Raw genomic sequence first — 17,475 nt, 5'->3', positions numbered from 1 at the left:
AAATTTCACTCCATTTAATTTGCTGCCCCTTGTCCTATAATATGTAAATTACTACCCAACCACATGGCCCAAAAGAAGAGTGACTGATGCAGTATTTATAGATGTTCTGCTTCAGCAAGTCTGTAGTCAGTTTCTTCATTATTCAGCCCCTACCTAGTGTTGAGGGCTATGCAGTCTGCCTGTCCACAGTGGGCACTTAGTAAATTTATGTTGTTGAGCCAACACTGGAGCAATATAACATTTTTACCAATTCCTAGGAAATCACTTTTGAGGTGGCAACGTAGCAATGTATAATCCTTCTATCTTCTCAAACCTTCAGTAAAATCTGCTAATTTTACAAGTGCTTTGTGTAAGTCATTTTGAGGGGAGAATTGTGGCAGGGTAGCTAGGGGGAGTGGGACAGCCACAGGAGAAGAGGGGGAAGCAGGAACTGGAGCCAGTAGTCACCAGGGACCTTGGTGACAGCTGGGTTATGGCTGCTACGGCTGGCTGGAGTAGCCCACTTGGCAACGGCACGTATTTGTATGGCTGTTTTAGTCATTTACTGCCAGCCTAGTTGCACACATGTACAAGTAAATTGACTAACCAAGCAGAATAACTGGCATGTCTGCAGGTGAGTTCAACATACCTGTAACCCACCAGATGAAAGTGATACCAGGAAACCACGAACAAAAGGAAAGCATCAATCCGCTCGCCAAGCCCAGCAGCACTGCACCTCTGTCGAAAAGCATATGCTCTAAGACATTTGATATGATTAACATTTCATTGTTCCAAGTATAAAACAGAAATATACTCCACTTTTAGGTACATCTAAGAGATATGAATATAAAATGAGATAATGAGAGCCCATTGAGAACTATTCTATATACATCCAGGACATTGAGGTAATAAAAACTCTGATGAGAAAAATGACAACGGCAGTTTTTCACTGTCAACGTAAAAACAGTAATTGAGTTTTCTCAGACTATTAAGTTATAGTCCATGTTGGCCATGTGCCATTTTAAAATGATTCTGCCAAAAGGCAGAATAAAAAATAATCAGGAATAGTTTCTTTTTAGTTTGCCTTTTTTTGTTTCTTTTCTTTACCTCAATATAGCTTTTATCTATAGTGTCTGTCTCCCTGGGAATAGTGTCAGTTTGATAAATAATTGATAGCTGTGTGTCTTCTAAAACAACCCCAAATTATTTCATTCTTTCTGCTTTTTTGGTAAAAACTTGTGGAAGGAGGAAGGAAGAATTTAATTAAACTTTAAGAGGAAATCTAGTGGCAATAATAGCTCCAATGTCACACTCAATTCAGTAGCTAAAATGTAAATTAGGCTAAAATATATAGCACTTACTAATACCAGACACTGTTTTAAGAATTTTATGTGTGCATAAAGGCAAGAGCTGTTATTGTTTCCATTTTGCAAAGGAGGACACTGAGGGAAGGAGATCAGGAGTGCTAGGGTAGGAAACAGAAAGCAGGAAAGTGTGTGACCAAGACAGTGTCCCCTCCTTCACCCTCTAGGGGCCCAGCACATGTCTGCACTGCTCCTTTGGTTTCCCAAGGTCCCTTCAGCACATGCTGAGTCTCTCCCTCACCTTTCTCCCACCAAAACTTATCTATGAACCCTTCCTTTAAGTGGAATCTAGTGAACTTTAGGAAGCAATTCCTACAATGGTGGTGGGCAATGACGGTCTAATGCAACACTTCTCAAACAGGGTTCTGAACATCAATTTTATGAGGTGTTAATAAGTGCTTTAAAAAAAAACTCCACATTCAAATAAGTTTGGGAAATGCCAGATTTAAGACTTCCAAGGACCTCTAATATATTACTTATAGAGTGAATTTTCAAAGAAAGGAATATGAAATGCAAGCTTTCCCAAACCTATTTGATGTAGAAGCCTTTTTCTTTCCAGAGTGCCTATTAACATGTCAAGAAACTAACATACCACAGGACACAATTTGGAAAATGCTGGTCTCATAAGCTACATCTTCACCTTCAATGTCTCCTCCCAACATACAGAATTATAAAATGTCTGAAAAGAAAACCTTCATTTTACAGGTGAGAAAAACAAGGCTAGTGAGGTAATGTGATTGACCCAAGGTTGAATGGTGAGTTGCCAGCCCCGAATCCAGCCTTGGGTTCCTGGTTCAGTTCTCCTTTTCCTCTTCCACACAACTTATGCTTGTTTTGATGGGGAAATTCAGAAACAACATATTCCCTTCCCCTCCCTCCCTTTGTTCCTTTCTTCCTTCTTTCCCTCCCTCCGACTGTGCCAGAGCAGTCAGGATGAAGAGTCCATAATCTGAATGAGGTAATACATGAAAAGTTCCTAGTTCAGGGCCTGAAACAGAGTAAGTAATAAATATTAGTTCCTTTCCCCATTCCCTGCTATCAAAGAGTTTAGTTTCTAGAAAGGATGAGAAATATATAAAAGTAACTGTAAGAGAGAAAAGTATTAGGGGATATAAAAGAAAGAGAGATTCAAGGCAGTATGTGGCCCTTGGGATAATCAGAGCCGACTTCAGAGAGGAGATGCTTGAGGGGATCGTAAAGGGGGCATGAGAGCTTGCCAGGGCATCAAGGCGGGGAGGGCACCCCAGGCTGAGAGAACAGCATGTGCATGCAGTGGACGCTGGAACAGCCTGGGGCTCCCAGGTCTGCAAGTGGGTTCAGACCAGGTGAGGCAAAGGGATAAGGTAAGGAGCATCGGGAAAGGTAAGTGGGGGTCCTTACATGGGTAGAAAAACTGCTAAAGGTTTTAAGCAAGAGAGTGATGGAGTCGGATTTGCATTTTAGAGGGAGCATTCTGGAGCAGTAAGGAGAAGGCCACACTGAAGAGAGACCATTAAGACACAATTGCAATTGCCTGGGAGAAAAATAATGATGGCTCTACTAAAGCAGATGTGATTGAAAAAAGAAAGGAAGGGATGGATTTGAGAAAAGTAGTAGAATCAACTGGACTTGGAGCCAAATTAGATGGGGAAAATGAGGAAGACATACAAATCTAGGATGACACTTTGTTTCCGGCCTGGGTGATGGGGTAGATAGACAGAGTGGATAAGGCATGGATAAGAAGAGCATGTTTGGGGGACTGGAAAATACTGAGTCCAGACAAGGAAGTGCTGAGTGTGAGAAGCCTGTGGATATGCTCAGGTGCCTGCTGGGGAAAGATCCAGTTGTGGACATTTCAGCACTACAAGAGAGAAAAGACCTATGTGGCAGATCTTTTAAGCATTCCTCCAAACTTCCTTATGAAAGGCTGAACCTGACCACAGGAGATAAGAGATGTCAGGAAGAGTAGAGAGAGGATCAATGAAGACCAAGCACTTAGACTTGGTGCTAATGCCCTGTGTGTCCCATTATTGGAGAAAGCCCCAAGGTGCCATAGGAATCAGACGCCCTCTAAAGCTCCTCTCCTTTGCAAAGAAGAGATATGTATCTCAACCTGGACCCTCTCATCAGAGCATTCTGGACTCTTCCTCCCAAATGGCCATACCTACAAGGTGGGAGCAAGGAGAAGAAATGGCCAGGGAATGCCATACCTTCCCTGCCACTGACGGTGCTCTTCTATGCACCTCTTACTTAGCCATGCAATCCTCAGTCCTCCATTTCTGGGTATGGTCACATTTTCAGCAACCTTTCAGCACAGAGGCAAATACCATTCTGGCTCCTTCATGTCCAGAGTAAGCAATAATTTCATACAATGTTTCTGCTATCTAGAAAGTGTAGACAATGAAATATCTGGCTACCTCAGACCTAACTGCTCAAAAGAGGAGGGATTCCTTCCTCCAAGAACAACTGTCTTTTTTCTTGATTGCTTCCAAATCCAAACTCACCCAAACGGGTTAGGATCTGGCCCTGGATGTGGATGCCCACTCACTGCCCATCTGGAGACAAGAGAGACCTCTCCAAAAATCCAGTGAGTGAGGAACAGAAGGCTACCAAAGGCAGCCCCTGTTAACAACCAATTAGGTCTAGAGACCATCCCCTTGACCGCCTCCTCAGTCTTCTTTCCCTCTGTTTTACTGCAGTCACCATCTAGAATAAAAAAATAAAGAACAATCAGTTACATGAAAATTTACCCCACATATTTAGTTTAACAGAATTTTACCCAGTGAGAAATGACACCTGGCCTCAAGGAGCTTACTTTAGAAAGGGAAATGAGACATGCAAGTTCTATGTGAAACAAATGTTCTGAGACCTATTCAGTGGGAGAGATTATTTTGGGCTAGATCAGGAATGGTTAAGAGACAACAAGCCATTTTGGAATTTGACAAGTGAAAATGCAAAAGATTATTGACCCCATGTGAAATTACCAGTATGAGCAAAAATACATGCAGAAAAAGCAAATGGCATGTTTGGGAAACAAATATAATCCATCTTGAGTGGAACATTTCTAGTAGAGCAGTGTATTAGGCAGGGTTCTCTAGGGCAACAGAACCAACAGGAGATATATATATATATACATATACAATGTTAATATTATGTGATTTGTAGCAAGAATTGTCTCACGCAACTTTGGGGATAGGCAAGTCCAAATTCAGTAAGGCAGGCCACAAGTTGGGAATTCAGATGAAGGTTTTTGATGAATTCCCCAAGAGAAGATGGCTGGCTGAAGTAGAGATGGAAATTCTCCCATCTGACTGCTGAAATCATCAGAATTCAACGGATGAGATGAGATTTCTCTCATTGTTGAAGGCAATCTCCTCAGTTGATTGTAGACCTAATCAGCCATAGATGCCATCAACTTAATGATGATTTAAGTCCACAAAATATCCTCACAGTAGCACTCAGTCCAGTGCTTGCTTGACCAAACAATTGGACAACATAACCTGGCCAAGTTGACACAAACTTAACCATCACAGTCTACCCCTTGCCAACTTGGCAGGCAACTTAAACCATACTTAATCTCCAAATAAAAATGATAATAGTCATATTTTCACCTAACAATACTCAACTGTCCTGCATATAACCAGAAACACATTAACTCTCCCCCAGGATAGGCTGCAGGTCCCGGGATAATATTCAGTCTTAAACTTGATATCCTATAACTTAAACACCATGACATGAAACTAATGAAACTTACGTCATATGATAAGGGGATAAGACAGGGAAGAAAACAAAGATGTTTGCTTTATGTATATATACAAACATACTCATAAGAAAACAAGGAAAAACTTTTCATAACCATTACAGTGCTCATTTCTGTAACTGGTCACTGGTTGTAGCTCATATTGGTAACTACCTTCTTCTATTACCCATTCCCTATTCCCTTTACCCTCAGCAAGCACCTCAGCTGGTCAAGGTTTTTTGCCTATGCAGTGATCCAAACCTTCATTCCTGAAGTTTCTGGGCCATTGGTAGTCCTATCTGGATTGGGTTGTTGCAGTTGTCCATTGACTTTAATCACAGAATACAGTACTACTAAGAGATGCCCTAGAGTATCTTCTATATTCCAGACAAACTCTTCCTTACCTCTAATAAATAGTAGCAGTCCTATTTCCCCTTAATAACCAGAATGAATCACCCCAGTTAGTACAGTGACACCCTTCTTTGCCTGTTGATTCAGAGACATGAGAAGCTCAAAGTTGCTGGGTGGCAGTTTTAACTTCTAGTCCAGTGGAATCATTGTTGTGTCTCCTGGTGGAAGCACTCCTCTTTTTGGAACTAAGATCCGTAGACCAGCAGAGATTAAGTTGCAGGGACAGGACAGAAATTTTTTTTCTAGTGGATCACTAGGGATACTAGTGAGTGGTGCATCTTGATTCTTGGACCTGTGATTCCTGGCTATGGGAGAAACCACACAATAGAGTGGATGCTGACTTAAAGCATACACAGCCTCCTGGAGAACACTGTCCCAGCCTGAAAGGTATTGCCACCTAGTTGGCACTGTAATTGAGTCTTCAAATGGCCATTCCACCATTCTATCAATCCAGATGCTTCAGGATGATGAGGAACATGGTAAGACCAGTGAATTCCATGAGCATGTGCCCATTCGTACACTTAAATGGCTGTGAAGTGGGTTCCCTAATCAGAAGCAATGCTGTGTGGAATAACATGATGGTGGATAAGGCATTCTGCAAGGCCACAGATGGTAATTTTTGTAGAAGCATTGTTTGCAGGGAAGGCAAACCTATATCCAGAGTATGTGTCTATTCCAGTTAGAACAAACTGCTGCCCCTTCCATGATGGAAGTGGTCCAATATAATCAACCTACCACCAGGTAGTAGGCTGATCACTTCAGGGAATCATGCCATATTGGGGACTGAGTATGGGTCTCTTCTGCTGGCAGACTGGGCACTCAGTGGCTGTGACCAGGTTGGCTTTAGTGAGTGGAAGTCCATGTTGCTATTCATTAGAGGTAAGGAGGAGTTTGCTTGGAATACAGAAGATACTCTAGGGCATCTCTTAGCAGTACTGTGTTCTGTGATTAAAGTCATGGACAACTACAACAACCCAATCCAGACAGGACTACCAGCGGCCCATGCATAACCTCCATCCCTATCACCATGACCACTTTGTTTATGAGCCCATTGGGCAATGAGAGGACTGGCTGGGGAAAGAGGCTGATTGGTATCCACAGAACAACTTAACACTTGATTATTAAAATCTCCCTCTGTTGAAGTCACCCTCTGGTGAGCATTATAGGGACACAAATATCTTTATGTTTTTTGCCCACTCAGAAAGGTCTATACATGCACCTCTCCTCAAGATCTCTTTGCACCAATTTTCCAATCATGTTCCTCCCAAGTCCTGATCATCTGGCCTAACCATTGGCCATAACCACGAATCAGTATACAAATGCACCTCTGGCCATTTCTCCTTCCAAGCAAAATGAATGACCAGGTACACTACTCAAAGTTCCACCCACTGGGAGTATTTCCTTTCATCACTGTCCTTCAGGGATGTCGTAAAAAAAGGCTATAGTGCCGCAGCTGTCTACTTTCAGGTGGCACCTGTATATCATGCAGAACCATTTGTAAACCAGGCCCAAGTTATCTCTTCCTCAGTCAACTGATTGTAAGGAACTCCTCAAGAGGCTACAGCTGTAAGCTGAGAAAGAGAAGGTAATGTGGCAAGAGTGGGCATTTGGGCCACTTACTCATGTAACTTACTTGTGCCTTCAGGATCTGCTCGATCCCTGTTTCTTATATACCACTTCCGTTTTATGATGGAGTGCTGCTCTGCACAGCTAACTTGGCATTCAGACAACACTCAGCTCATGATAGACAGCTCTGGTCTCATGGTAACTTGGTGGCCCATCATTAAATGTTTGGTCTGTACTAAGGCCCTGTAGCAGGACAAAGCTGTTTCTCAAAAGGAAAGTAGTTATCTGTAGAGGATGGCAAAGCTTTGCTTCAAAATCCTAAGGGTCTATGCTGTGATTCTCCTATAGGAGTCTGCCAAAGGCTCCAGACAGCACCAGTATTTACCACTGACATTTCAGCACCATTGCATCCATTGGATCATATGGTCTAAGTGGCAGAGTAGCTTGCATGGCAGCCTGGATCTGTTGAAGAGTATCTCCTTGCTCAGGTCCCCACTCAAAATTAGCAGCTTTTCAGATCACTCAATAAATAGGCCGGAGTAGCACAACCACATGAGGAAAATGCTGTCTCTAAAATCCAAAGAGGCCAGCTAGGCATTGTGCCTCTTTTTTGGTTGTAGAAGGAGCCAGATGCAACAGCTCATCCTTTACATTAGAAGAGATATCTCAACATACCTCATACTGCTGAACACCTAGAAATTTCACCGAGGTGGATGGAAGTTTTGTTGGATCCATCTCCTACCCTCTGACACACAAATGCCTCACTAATAAATCTAGAGTAGTTGCTACTTCTTGCTCACTACTTCACTGACTTCAATCAATATGACATCATTAATATAACGGACCAGTGTGATGTCTTGTGGGAGGGAGAGATAATCAAGGTCCCTGCAAACTAGATTATGACATAGGGCTGGAGAGCTGATGTCCCTGAGGTAGGACAGTGAAGGTGTATTGCTGGCCTTGCCAGCTGACAGCCAACTGTTTCTGGTGGCCTTTACTAAGAGAAATTGAAGGGAAAAAAAGCATTTTCCAGATCAATAGCTGCGCACCAGGTACCAAGCGATGTGTTGATTTGCTCAAGCAACAATACCACATCTAGAACAGGAGCTACAATTTTGGAGTTACCACCTGATTAAGTTAACAATAATCCACTGTCATCCTCCAAGAACCATCTGTTTTCTGCACAGGCCAAACAGGATAGTGAATGTGGATGTGGTAGGAATCACCACCCCTGCTTCCTTCAAGTCCTTGATGGGGCACTAATCCTGCAATCCCTCCACAAATCTGGTATTGATTTTGATTTACTATTTTGCTAGGTAGGGGAAGTTCTAGTGGCTTCCACTTGACCTTTCCCACCCTAATAGCCCTCAGTCTACCATCAGTGAACCAATGTGGGGATTTCTGCCAGTTTTCGAGTGTGTCTACTCCAATTACAAATTCTGGAACTTGGGAAATAACCATAGAATGGGTCTAGAGACCCACTGTGAGATGGACTTGAGCTAAAACTCCTGACCTCCATAAGCCCCTACTCTGACCAGTGGACAAAGGTGACATTTTGGTCTCCTGGAATTAATGTCACTTCTGAGTCAGTGTCTAATAATCACATAAATGTCTGATCATTTCCTTTCCCCAAACACAGTTACCCTGTGTGCTGGTTTGAATTTGTTATGTATCCTATTAAAATCTATTAAAAGAATATGTTCTTTTAATCCAATCTTGTGGGGGCAGACCTCCTGTGGGTGGGACCTTTTGATTATATTTGTTGCCATAAAATATAATCAAATGTGACCCACCCAATTCAAGGTGAGTCTTAATCATTTACTGGAGTCCTTTAAGAGAGACAGAAATGCCCCAGGAGAAACAAGCAAGGATCCACAGGAGCTAAGACAGAAGTCCAGAGACATTTTGGAGAAAGCCACTGAAACCTGAAGCTAAACCTGGGAGAGAAGGTTCAGCAGAGCCAGCCATGTGCCTTCCCATGTGAGAGAGGAACCCGGATGCCATTGACCTTTCTTCAGAGAAGGTATCATCCTGTTATTGCCTTAACTGGGACATTTTCATGGCCTTACAACTGTAAATTTGTGAACTAGTTAACTCCCATTGTAAAAGCCAATCCATTTCTGGTATATTGCATTTCAGCAGCTTTATCAAACCAAAACACCCTGGTAAAAGGCTGTAGATCCCTTTAGGGAAGGCTGGGAGGAAGATTAACAGTATATATTTTTGGAAGCATAGCAGGGTCCTTCCCCAAAAAGGCCCAGTCTTCCCTTCATTCAGGGGATTCTGGGTCTTTAAACTGTCTCAAGTCTGGGAATTGACTGAGGGGCCATGACTCTGTTTCTGTAATTCAAGTTAGATTTTTTTTCACTTGACCTAGAACTCCTCCACTAAACAGATCAGGTGTGATGGTTTGAAGCTGTATGTTCAGAAAAGATCATGTTCTTAAATTTTGTGTATGTATATCGCCAACTCACACCATGGACTATCAGTGCCATCTTGATTGTTTGAAATAGAGTCACTAGTGCCTTTGAATCTAATCAGCTTAGAGAACCAATTTCAAAAACCCTACAACCAATTCAGAAATCTCACCCTTAAGATTCCGTTTCTCAGAATCACAGAGAACTATGGCATTGGCTAGTAGATCATGGAGTACTTAGAGGTAAAATAGATGGCTAGTCACCTATATTCTTACTTCATCAAGTCGGACTATTCTGATTACTGCTTTGACTCTGTTATCCACTATGGTAGCCACACCCATCTTGTCTTTGACAATTAAGTGTGGGCACTTGGTTTCTGCCAACCTGGGATCCGATGATACCCATTTTGTTTAAGGATCCAAGTTCAGTGACAACAGTTCCCATAGTAATATCTGATCTACAGAGAAGAGCAACTACAGAGCTCTTCAGGGATGATGGAGTTAGTCTCACAAATTTATTCATTAGAGTCCTGGTGAAAGCTGTGTCTCGACATTCCTGTGGAATGTGACCAGGTCTTACATGAAATCCACTCTAAAATTCCAATCTCTCTAAGCTTTTGGATCCCCTCATCTACATTATACCAGGGCAGTTCTGGCATTTTGACCCCAGGTAATGTCGGCCACCTTCTGGTCCATGCTTTGGCCCAACTACTCAAATTGTTAGAGCCTTTTATAACCCCTCAAACTACAACACTGAATTCAGAATCTTTGCTTGGTGGAACCATATCAATAAATTCAGCCTGATTCAACTTTTTGTTCCTTCCACCATTATCTCACACCATTAATATCCATTCCTACATATATTCCCGATTTCTTTCTATATAAATTGGAAAATCATGCAGTTCTTTTGGAGTGTAGCACACATCCTCATGGGTCACACTTGGTACCTCACCTTTTGGGGCCTGTTGGGACTTCAGACTTGTTATAGGGCTGGAAGAAAAGAGGGATGATGAGGGTAGGTCACAAGAGAAATTAGAAGTGTCTTATAAACCAAATATCTCAGGACATTTTTGCAGTTGCATCAGTGAAACAGGGTTAATCTCTTCAGACAGAGGAGTGAGGGCTATTTCCTCAGGGAAGGTGGTTATAGGTTTATCGGGCACAGGGAGTTCATCTCTCCAGATGGAGGCTGGATGGCAGGTTCCTCATGGCAGACTGGAGGTCAGAAGGCTAGTTCCTCAGGGAAGACCATTACAGGTTTATCTGGGAAAGACTCAGTAGAATCTTGGGTTTCAATGTCCCCACTGCCATCACCAACTCATATGTCCCTATTCCAACTTTCAGGATCCCATTCCTTTCGAACTAATGTCTTCACTTTTAACAGCAGACACCTTTCAAGGTTAGGAATTCAATTTACATTGTAATTTGGCCACTTGCACAATAAGACTCTGGGTCTGGTTTTCAGAAATCTCAAGTCTGCAGCTACCCCAAGAAGATTTTCTTTCAAGGCACACATAGAAACTTTCACGCCCTTCATGCAGTGCTTAATAGCTAATTTGAAGCCTTGAGCTCATCCCTTTCTATTCATCCAGCATATTTAGGGAAAACCAGCCAACATTATTATATATTTTAATTTGACAAAACTCTATTAAGGTGTCAAAAACACTCTCACCTAGAGCCTTGCCCCTTATAAGCATCTGAGCATCCATATCCAGTGGTGATATTTTGTGTATCTTTACTGCCATCTCACACCATGGACTATCAGTGCCATCTTGATTGCTGGAAATAGTCTTTAGTGCCTTTGAATCTACTCAGAACCAGAGAACCAATTCCAAAAACCCCAGAACCAATTCAGAAATCTCTCCCTTAACATTCTGTTCCTCATGAACCAATCCTGGTACCAAAGCTGTATTAGTGAGGGTTCTCTAGGGAAACAGAACTGACAGGATGGATATATATATATAATGAGATTTTTTATGAGAATTGTCTCACACGACTGTGTAGATGGGTAAGTTCAAATTCCATAGGGCATGCTGCAAGCTAGGGACTCTGAAAGTTTGATGAATTCCCCAGGAGTAGCTGGCTGACTAAAATAGAGAAGGAAATTCTCCCTTTTGGCTGCTGGAATCATCACTTCTCCTTTAAAGGTCTTCAAGTGATTAGATGAGACATCTCTCATTGTTGAAGGCAATCTCCTCAGTTGATTGTAGATGTAATCAGCCACAGATGCAGTCAACTTACTGATGATTTAAGTCCATGAAATATCCTCACAGAAGCAATCAGGCCAGCACCTACTTGGCCAAACAATTGGACACTATAACCTGGTCAAGTTGACACATGAACTTAATCATCACAACCAGGCTACTTCCTTCCAAAATAACAGGGCTCTCATCTAACCCTCTCTCTATCCAGAGTATTAATTGTATATTTATTAAACAGTTACTATGCCCCAGGACTGCTCTGAGTCCTTTTCACTAACTCATTTAACCTTCACAACAACTTTAAAAGGTAAGCTCTATTACTAATCCCATTGTACAGAGTAGAAAACTGAGTCCCAGGGTGATTAAGAAACTTTTTCCACAATCACACAGCTACTAAAAATAAACTGGGATTTGTGCTTAGGCAGCCTGGCTCCAGTACCTGTGCATTTTACTACACTTCATGGTATTATTTAAGAGACTGCAACTCATGGCATCAGTGACTTCACATACAAAAATGTAACTGTGTGGAGAAAATGCCAACAGGAGAATTTCTTTGTAGAGACAGAGAGCCTGTTGGACAGATGCTTTGTGACACCATGAAGCCCCCTTTAGAATAGAAAGAAGCCTTGGGGCCTGCCTGTCTAGCTGGCTGCACCATTTCACAAAAAAGAAGAAAGCTATTCTGCCCATAGAGGAGTCAGAGGAAGAAGGAGCAGAGATGAAAGCGAGGCCAGGGGCCTGGGGCTAAGCAAAGAGTTTTGGGAGAAGAGAGGTACTTAAACTGCATTTGCTAAGTAAAATGCTGTGTCCTGTGGTGGGTGTCCCTCCCATAGAACCCCACAAATTTTCAGTAAAAATCACATAAAACTGATCAGATATTCCAGGGAAGATCCTTATCTGGCTGAATGTGTGTAATTTGCTGCCTGAGTTTCTACCTCAAGATGTAGAAACATCAACTGGGGACTAGACCAAATTCTAAATATTCCAATTAATGTTACATGACCAAATTACTTGCATACTTTCTCCCTATACTCGCTAACCTTATTTCATGCCAAACTTGGGGACAGAAAGGAGTTACGCAAGCACTTTGTTCACAGTGAGCCACCACCCTCTAAACTTTCATTAATTTGTGAGCTTTCTCCTTGAATTTACAAAAGAACAGTTAGAGACAGACTGAGAGTTACACAAAAAGCCAGGGGCAAGAAAATTAAAATCCAGTAACCCTTCTTCCTTCTTTTTAGAAATGTCTCAAGTTACTGTGTGATACAAATATCGAAGTCGGGTATGCATATATCTTGCAATCAATTCCAGGTGATTTGAAAGGTGATGTGGATTCACAAGATTTTCTTTCTTTTCAAGTTTGAGATTTGGAGCTTAATTATCTTCAGGCCCCTGGAAAATAATGAAGCAGTTCCCACAACCCAAGCTCACAAGTAACATTCCACAGTATTTGGAGATGCCCTGGGGTGTCATGAAAGTTGGGAGATGGAAGATCCCATCCTGGAAAGCACAGTCCCAAGGGAAGGAGGAAGAAGACAGACCTGGAAGTGAGCTGGGAGTATGAGGCCTTGTTCTACTCTCCCACTGCTGTGGTGTTACAAGCCAGAGATGGTTCTTTTATTTTTGCCCTCTGTCAGTACTGGCAAGGAGAAGGTGCCTTTGCTCAGACAATAGCCCACTAGCTGTGCCAGTTACTATTTCAGAGTAGAAAAAGTTGAAATGGAGATATAGTGCAAAAAAACTATTTTTATAAGTCATCTTTTCAAGAGGTCTACATTCAGATAGATAGGAAAGGTAAACTATGCCAGAGGAAAAAAATCTGTAAATAAATTGGGCATACGCTCACCTGTGTAAATGCGATCAAGTGTGGCTATGGTACTTAACGTGAGTATCACTCTGTTGGACATCTGATAACTCCAGATTGGGTTTAGTGAAGTGTACCATATGCGGAGAACAACAAGAAGAATGTGTCCTAAAATGAATCCCCAGATTCTCAGGTACCTGTAAGGGTAAAATTATTTTAAAAGACTTTTCATGTGGAATCATCATGCTATGTCCATCATTAATTTCATAGAGCTTCATAGAATGAGTGTCAGAAATAGTCTCGAGCATTTGCAGTACTGTTCATAACTTATACTTTAAATAGCCCTTTAATAGGCAATTTTTAATGATTCCTTAATTTTCAAAACATTACTGAGATTGAAGGCAAGTATTTACATCTAGTTTTGGGAAAAAGGTGGGGTGGGGAGGCTTCTATGAGGCCATACAGAATGTAAACAATGGAGCTCAAAACTTTGTTGGAACTCGTGATGTCCAAGTTTCCCACTGGTGACTGGCCATGCTTGATCATCTACAGGTGTAAAAGATATAAACCGTACCTCTGCAAACCGCTTCCTGACCACCAAGTCACAGTTTGCACTATCAGCGAGGAAGACACACCAAGTGCAAGGACCGCCAGTCGAAGTTCAGCACTTGGAGCCTCGAAGGAGGCTATGCTGCCTACAAACAAATGTAAGGAGAGCTAAGCATTTCTGACAGTCATGCACTGAGTAACTCTTGGTACTCGATTATCTGCACTTGAGAACTATTGTGTCTAATACCACCTTTATACTCAGGAAAAATAAAGTCAACATATGATTATGTTTTTATGGAGGCATAATTCACATGCCATTAAATTCACCATGTTAAAGTGTACAATTCAGTGGTCTTTAGTATACTCGCAAAGTTATACAACTATCACCACTATCTAAGTCCAGATTTTCCATCACCCAAATAAGAAATCCCATATTCATTAGCACTCACTCCCCATTTCCGCCTCTTCCCTAGCAGCTGGTAATCACTAATATACTTTCTCTTTCTATGGATTTTCCTATTCTGGGCACCGCATATAAATGGAATCATATAATATGTGATCTTTTGTGTCTGGCTTCTTTCACTTAGCATGTTTTCAAGGTTTATCCATGTTATGGCATGGATCAGTACTTCATTCCTTTTTTTTTTTTAATTGAGATTGTTCACATTCCATACAATTATCCAAGATCCAAAGTATACAATCAATTGCCCACGGTACCATCCTACAGCTGTGCATCCATCACCACAATTAATTTTTTTTTAATTTTTAGAACATTTTCATTACTCAAGAAAAGAAACAGAGACAAAAAAAAAAAAGGAAACTCAAATCCTCCCATACCCCTAACCACCCCTCCTCCATTATTGACTCATAGTATTGGTATAGACATTGGTTACTGTTGGTGAAAGAATGTTAAAGTACTACTAACTGTAGTACATAGTTTGCAATAGGTATACTTTTCTCCCTATATGCCCCTCTGTTATTAACTTCTAGCTATAGTATCATACATTTGTTCTAGTTCATGAAAGAGATTTCTAGTACAGTTAATCACAGACATTGCCCACCACAGGATTCACTGTTTTATACATTCCCATCTTTAAACCTCCAACTTTCCTTCTGGTGACATATGTGACTCTGAGATTCCCCTTTCCACCAAATTCACACACCATTCAGTACTGTCAGTTATTCTCACAATGTACTACCATCACCTTAATTTCAACCTAGTTGAACATTCTGCTCATAACAAGCAAACACTCCCCATTCTTAAGCCTCATTCTATATCCTGGTAACTTATATTTCATGTTTATGAGTTTATATATTATAATTAGTTCATATCAGTGAAACCATGCAATATGTGTCTGACTTATTTCACTCAATATTGTGTCCTCAAGGTTTCTTCATCAAACCATTTTTTTAAGACAGTTTTGTTCATACCCCATACATTCTGTCCTAAGTAAGCAATCGATGGTTCCACGTATTTATGTATTCTATCTAACTATATAAGGACATCTAATCACAATACACTTTCTACTATGTATATAAGGACATCTCCATTTCTTCCACAAAGAAGGAGGAAGAGTCAAAGAAGGTAGAGAGACAAAAGAAAAAGAAAAAAGAAAGAGAGAAGAAAACAAAACAAAACAAAATGACAGCTAGGAAGCAACAAAAGGAAAGAGAGCATTAAACTAAAGTAGCATAAAGAATCAGACAACATCACCAATGCCAAGAGTCCTATACCCCTCCCTTATGTCCCCCTCTTATATGCATTTAGCTTTGGTATATTGCCTTTGTTGCATTAAAGGATGCATAATACAATGTTTCTGTTAATTATAGTCTCTAGCTTGTATTGATTATATTTTCCCTCAATACCACCCTATTTTTAACACCTTGCAAGGCTGAAAGTCATTTGTTCTCCCTCATGTAAAAACATATTTGTACATTTTATCACAACTGTTGAGCACTCTAGGTTGCACTGAGTTATACAGTCCCAGTCTTTATCTTTCATCTTTCCTTCTGGTGTCCCACATGCTCCTAACCCTCCTCTTTCAACCATACTCGCAGTCATCTTTATTCAGTGTACTTACACTGCTGTGCTACCATCACCCAAAACTGTGTTCCAAACCTCTCACTTCTATCTTTTTCTATCTGTCTGTAGTGCTTACTTTAGTATTTCCTATAGATTAGGTATCTTGTGCACAGACTCTGTCATTGTCTGTTTGTCAGAAAATATTTTAAACCCTCCTTCATATCTGAAGGACAGTTTTGCCAGATATAGGATTCTTGGCAGTTTTTCTCTTTCAGTATCTTAAATATATCACACCACTTCCTTCTTGCCTCCGTGGTTTCTGCTGAGAAATCCGCAGTCTTATCAAGCGTCATCTGTATGTGATGGATCGCTTTTCTCTTCCTGCTTTCAAGATTCTCTTTGTCTTTGATGTTTGATAATCTCAGTATTAAGTGTCTTGGCGTAGGCCTATTCAGATATATTCTGTTTGGGGTTCGCTGCGCTTCTTGGATCTGTAATTTTATGTCTTTCATAAGAGATGGAAAATTTTCATTGATTATTTCCTCTAATATTGCTTCTGTCCCTTTTCCCTTTTCTTCTCCTTCTGGGACGCCCATGACATGTACATTCATGTGTTTCATGTTGTCATTCAATTCCCTGAGACGTTGCTCATATTTTTCCATTCTTTTCCCTATCTGTTCTTTTGTGTGTAGGCTTTCAGGGCCTTGTTCTCCAGTTCCTGAGTGTTTTCTTCTGCCTCTTGAGATTTGCTGTTACATGTCTCCATTGTGTTTTTCATCTCTTGTGTTGTGTCTTTCGTTTCCATAAATTCTGCCAGTTGTTTTCTCAAACTTTTGGTTTCTACCTTACATTCACCCAATGTTTTCATTATACGCTTCATCTCTTTTGCCATCTCTTCCCTAAACTTTTTTAATTGATTTAGCTTTAGTTTTTCAATTTCTGTATCTCAGTTGAAGCGTAAGTTTGTTCCTTTGAATGGGCCATAACTTTGTTTTTCTTAGTATAGGTTGTAGTTTTCTATTGTCTAGGCATCTGGTTTCCTTGGTTACCCCAATTAGGTATTCCCAGACCAGAACAGGTTCAGATTTCAGAAGGCAGAAATATTCAGTATCAGGTTTCCCTGAGGGTGTGTCTTAGAAGATTGACACACCCTGTGTTTTAGTTTGCTAATGCTGCCAGAATGCAAAACACCAGAGATGGATTGGCTTTTATAAAAGGGGGTTTATTTGGTTACACAGTTACAGTCTTAAGGCCATCAAGTGTCCAAAGTAACACATCAGCAATTGGGTACCTTCACTGGAGGATGGCCAATGGTGTCCAGAAAACCTCTGTTAGCTGGGAAGGCATATGGCTGGCGTCTGCTCCAAAGTTCTGGTTTCAAAATGGCTTTTTCCCAGCACGTTCCTCTATAGGCTGCAGTTCCTCAAAAATGTCACTCTTAGTT

At 41.1% G+C, this 17,475-nt stretch overlaps 1 protein-coding gene across 1 annotated transcript in view; it reads right to left on the bottom strand.

Annotated features, from left to right (window-relative positions):
* CWH43 (cell wall biogenesis 43 C-terminal homolog) overlaps nt 1-17,475 on the bottom strand; it is a 107,799-nt gene that overhangs the window by 68,064 nt on the left and 22,260 nt on the right. The window contains exons 3-6 of the mRNA XM_037828936.1: nt 14,034-14,154; nt 13,502-13,656; nt 3,827-4,028; nt 629-717 (exon numbers count right to left, since the gene is read on the bottom strand). Coding sequence (XP_037684864.1) covers nt 629-717; nt 3,827-4,028; nt 13,502-13,656; nt 14,034-14,154 — 567 coding nt within the window. The remainder of the gene's footprint in view (nt 1-628; nt 718-3,826; nt 4,029-13,501; nt 13,657-14,033; nt 14,155-17,475) is intronic.

This window comes from Choloepus didactylus, chromosome 3 (genome assembly GCF_015220235.1).
Source record: "Choloepus didactylus isolate mChoDid1 chromosome 3, mChoDid1.pri, whole genome shotgun sequence".
Lineage (NCBI taxonomy): Eukaryota > Metazoa > Chordata > Mammalia > Pilosa > Megalonychidae > Choloepus > Choloepus didactylus.
The sequence above is the reverse complement of the archived record's forward strand: the minus strand, read 5'-3'. Positions and strand labels throughout refer to the sequence as shown.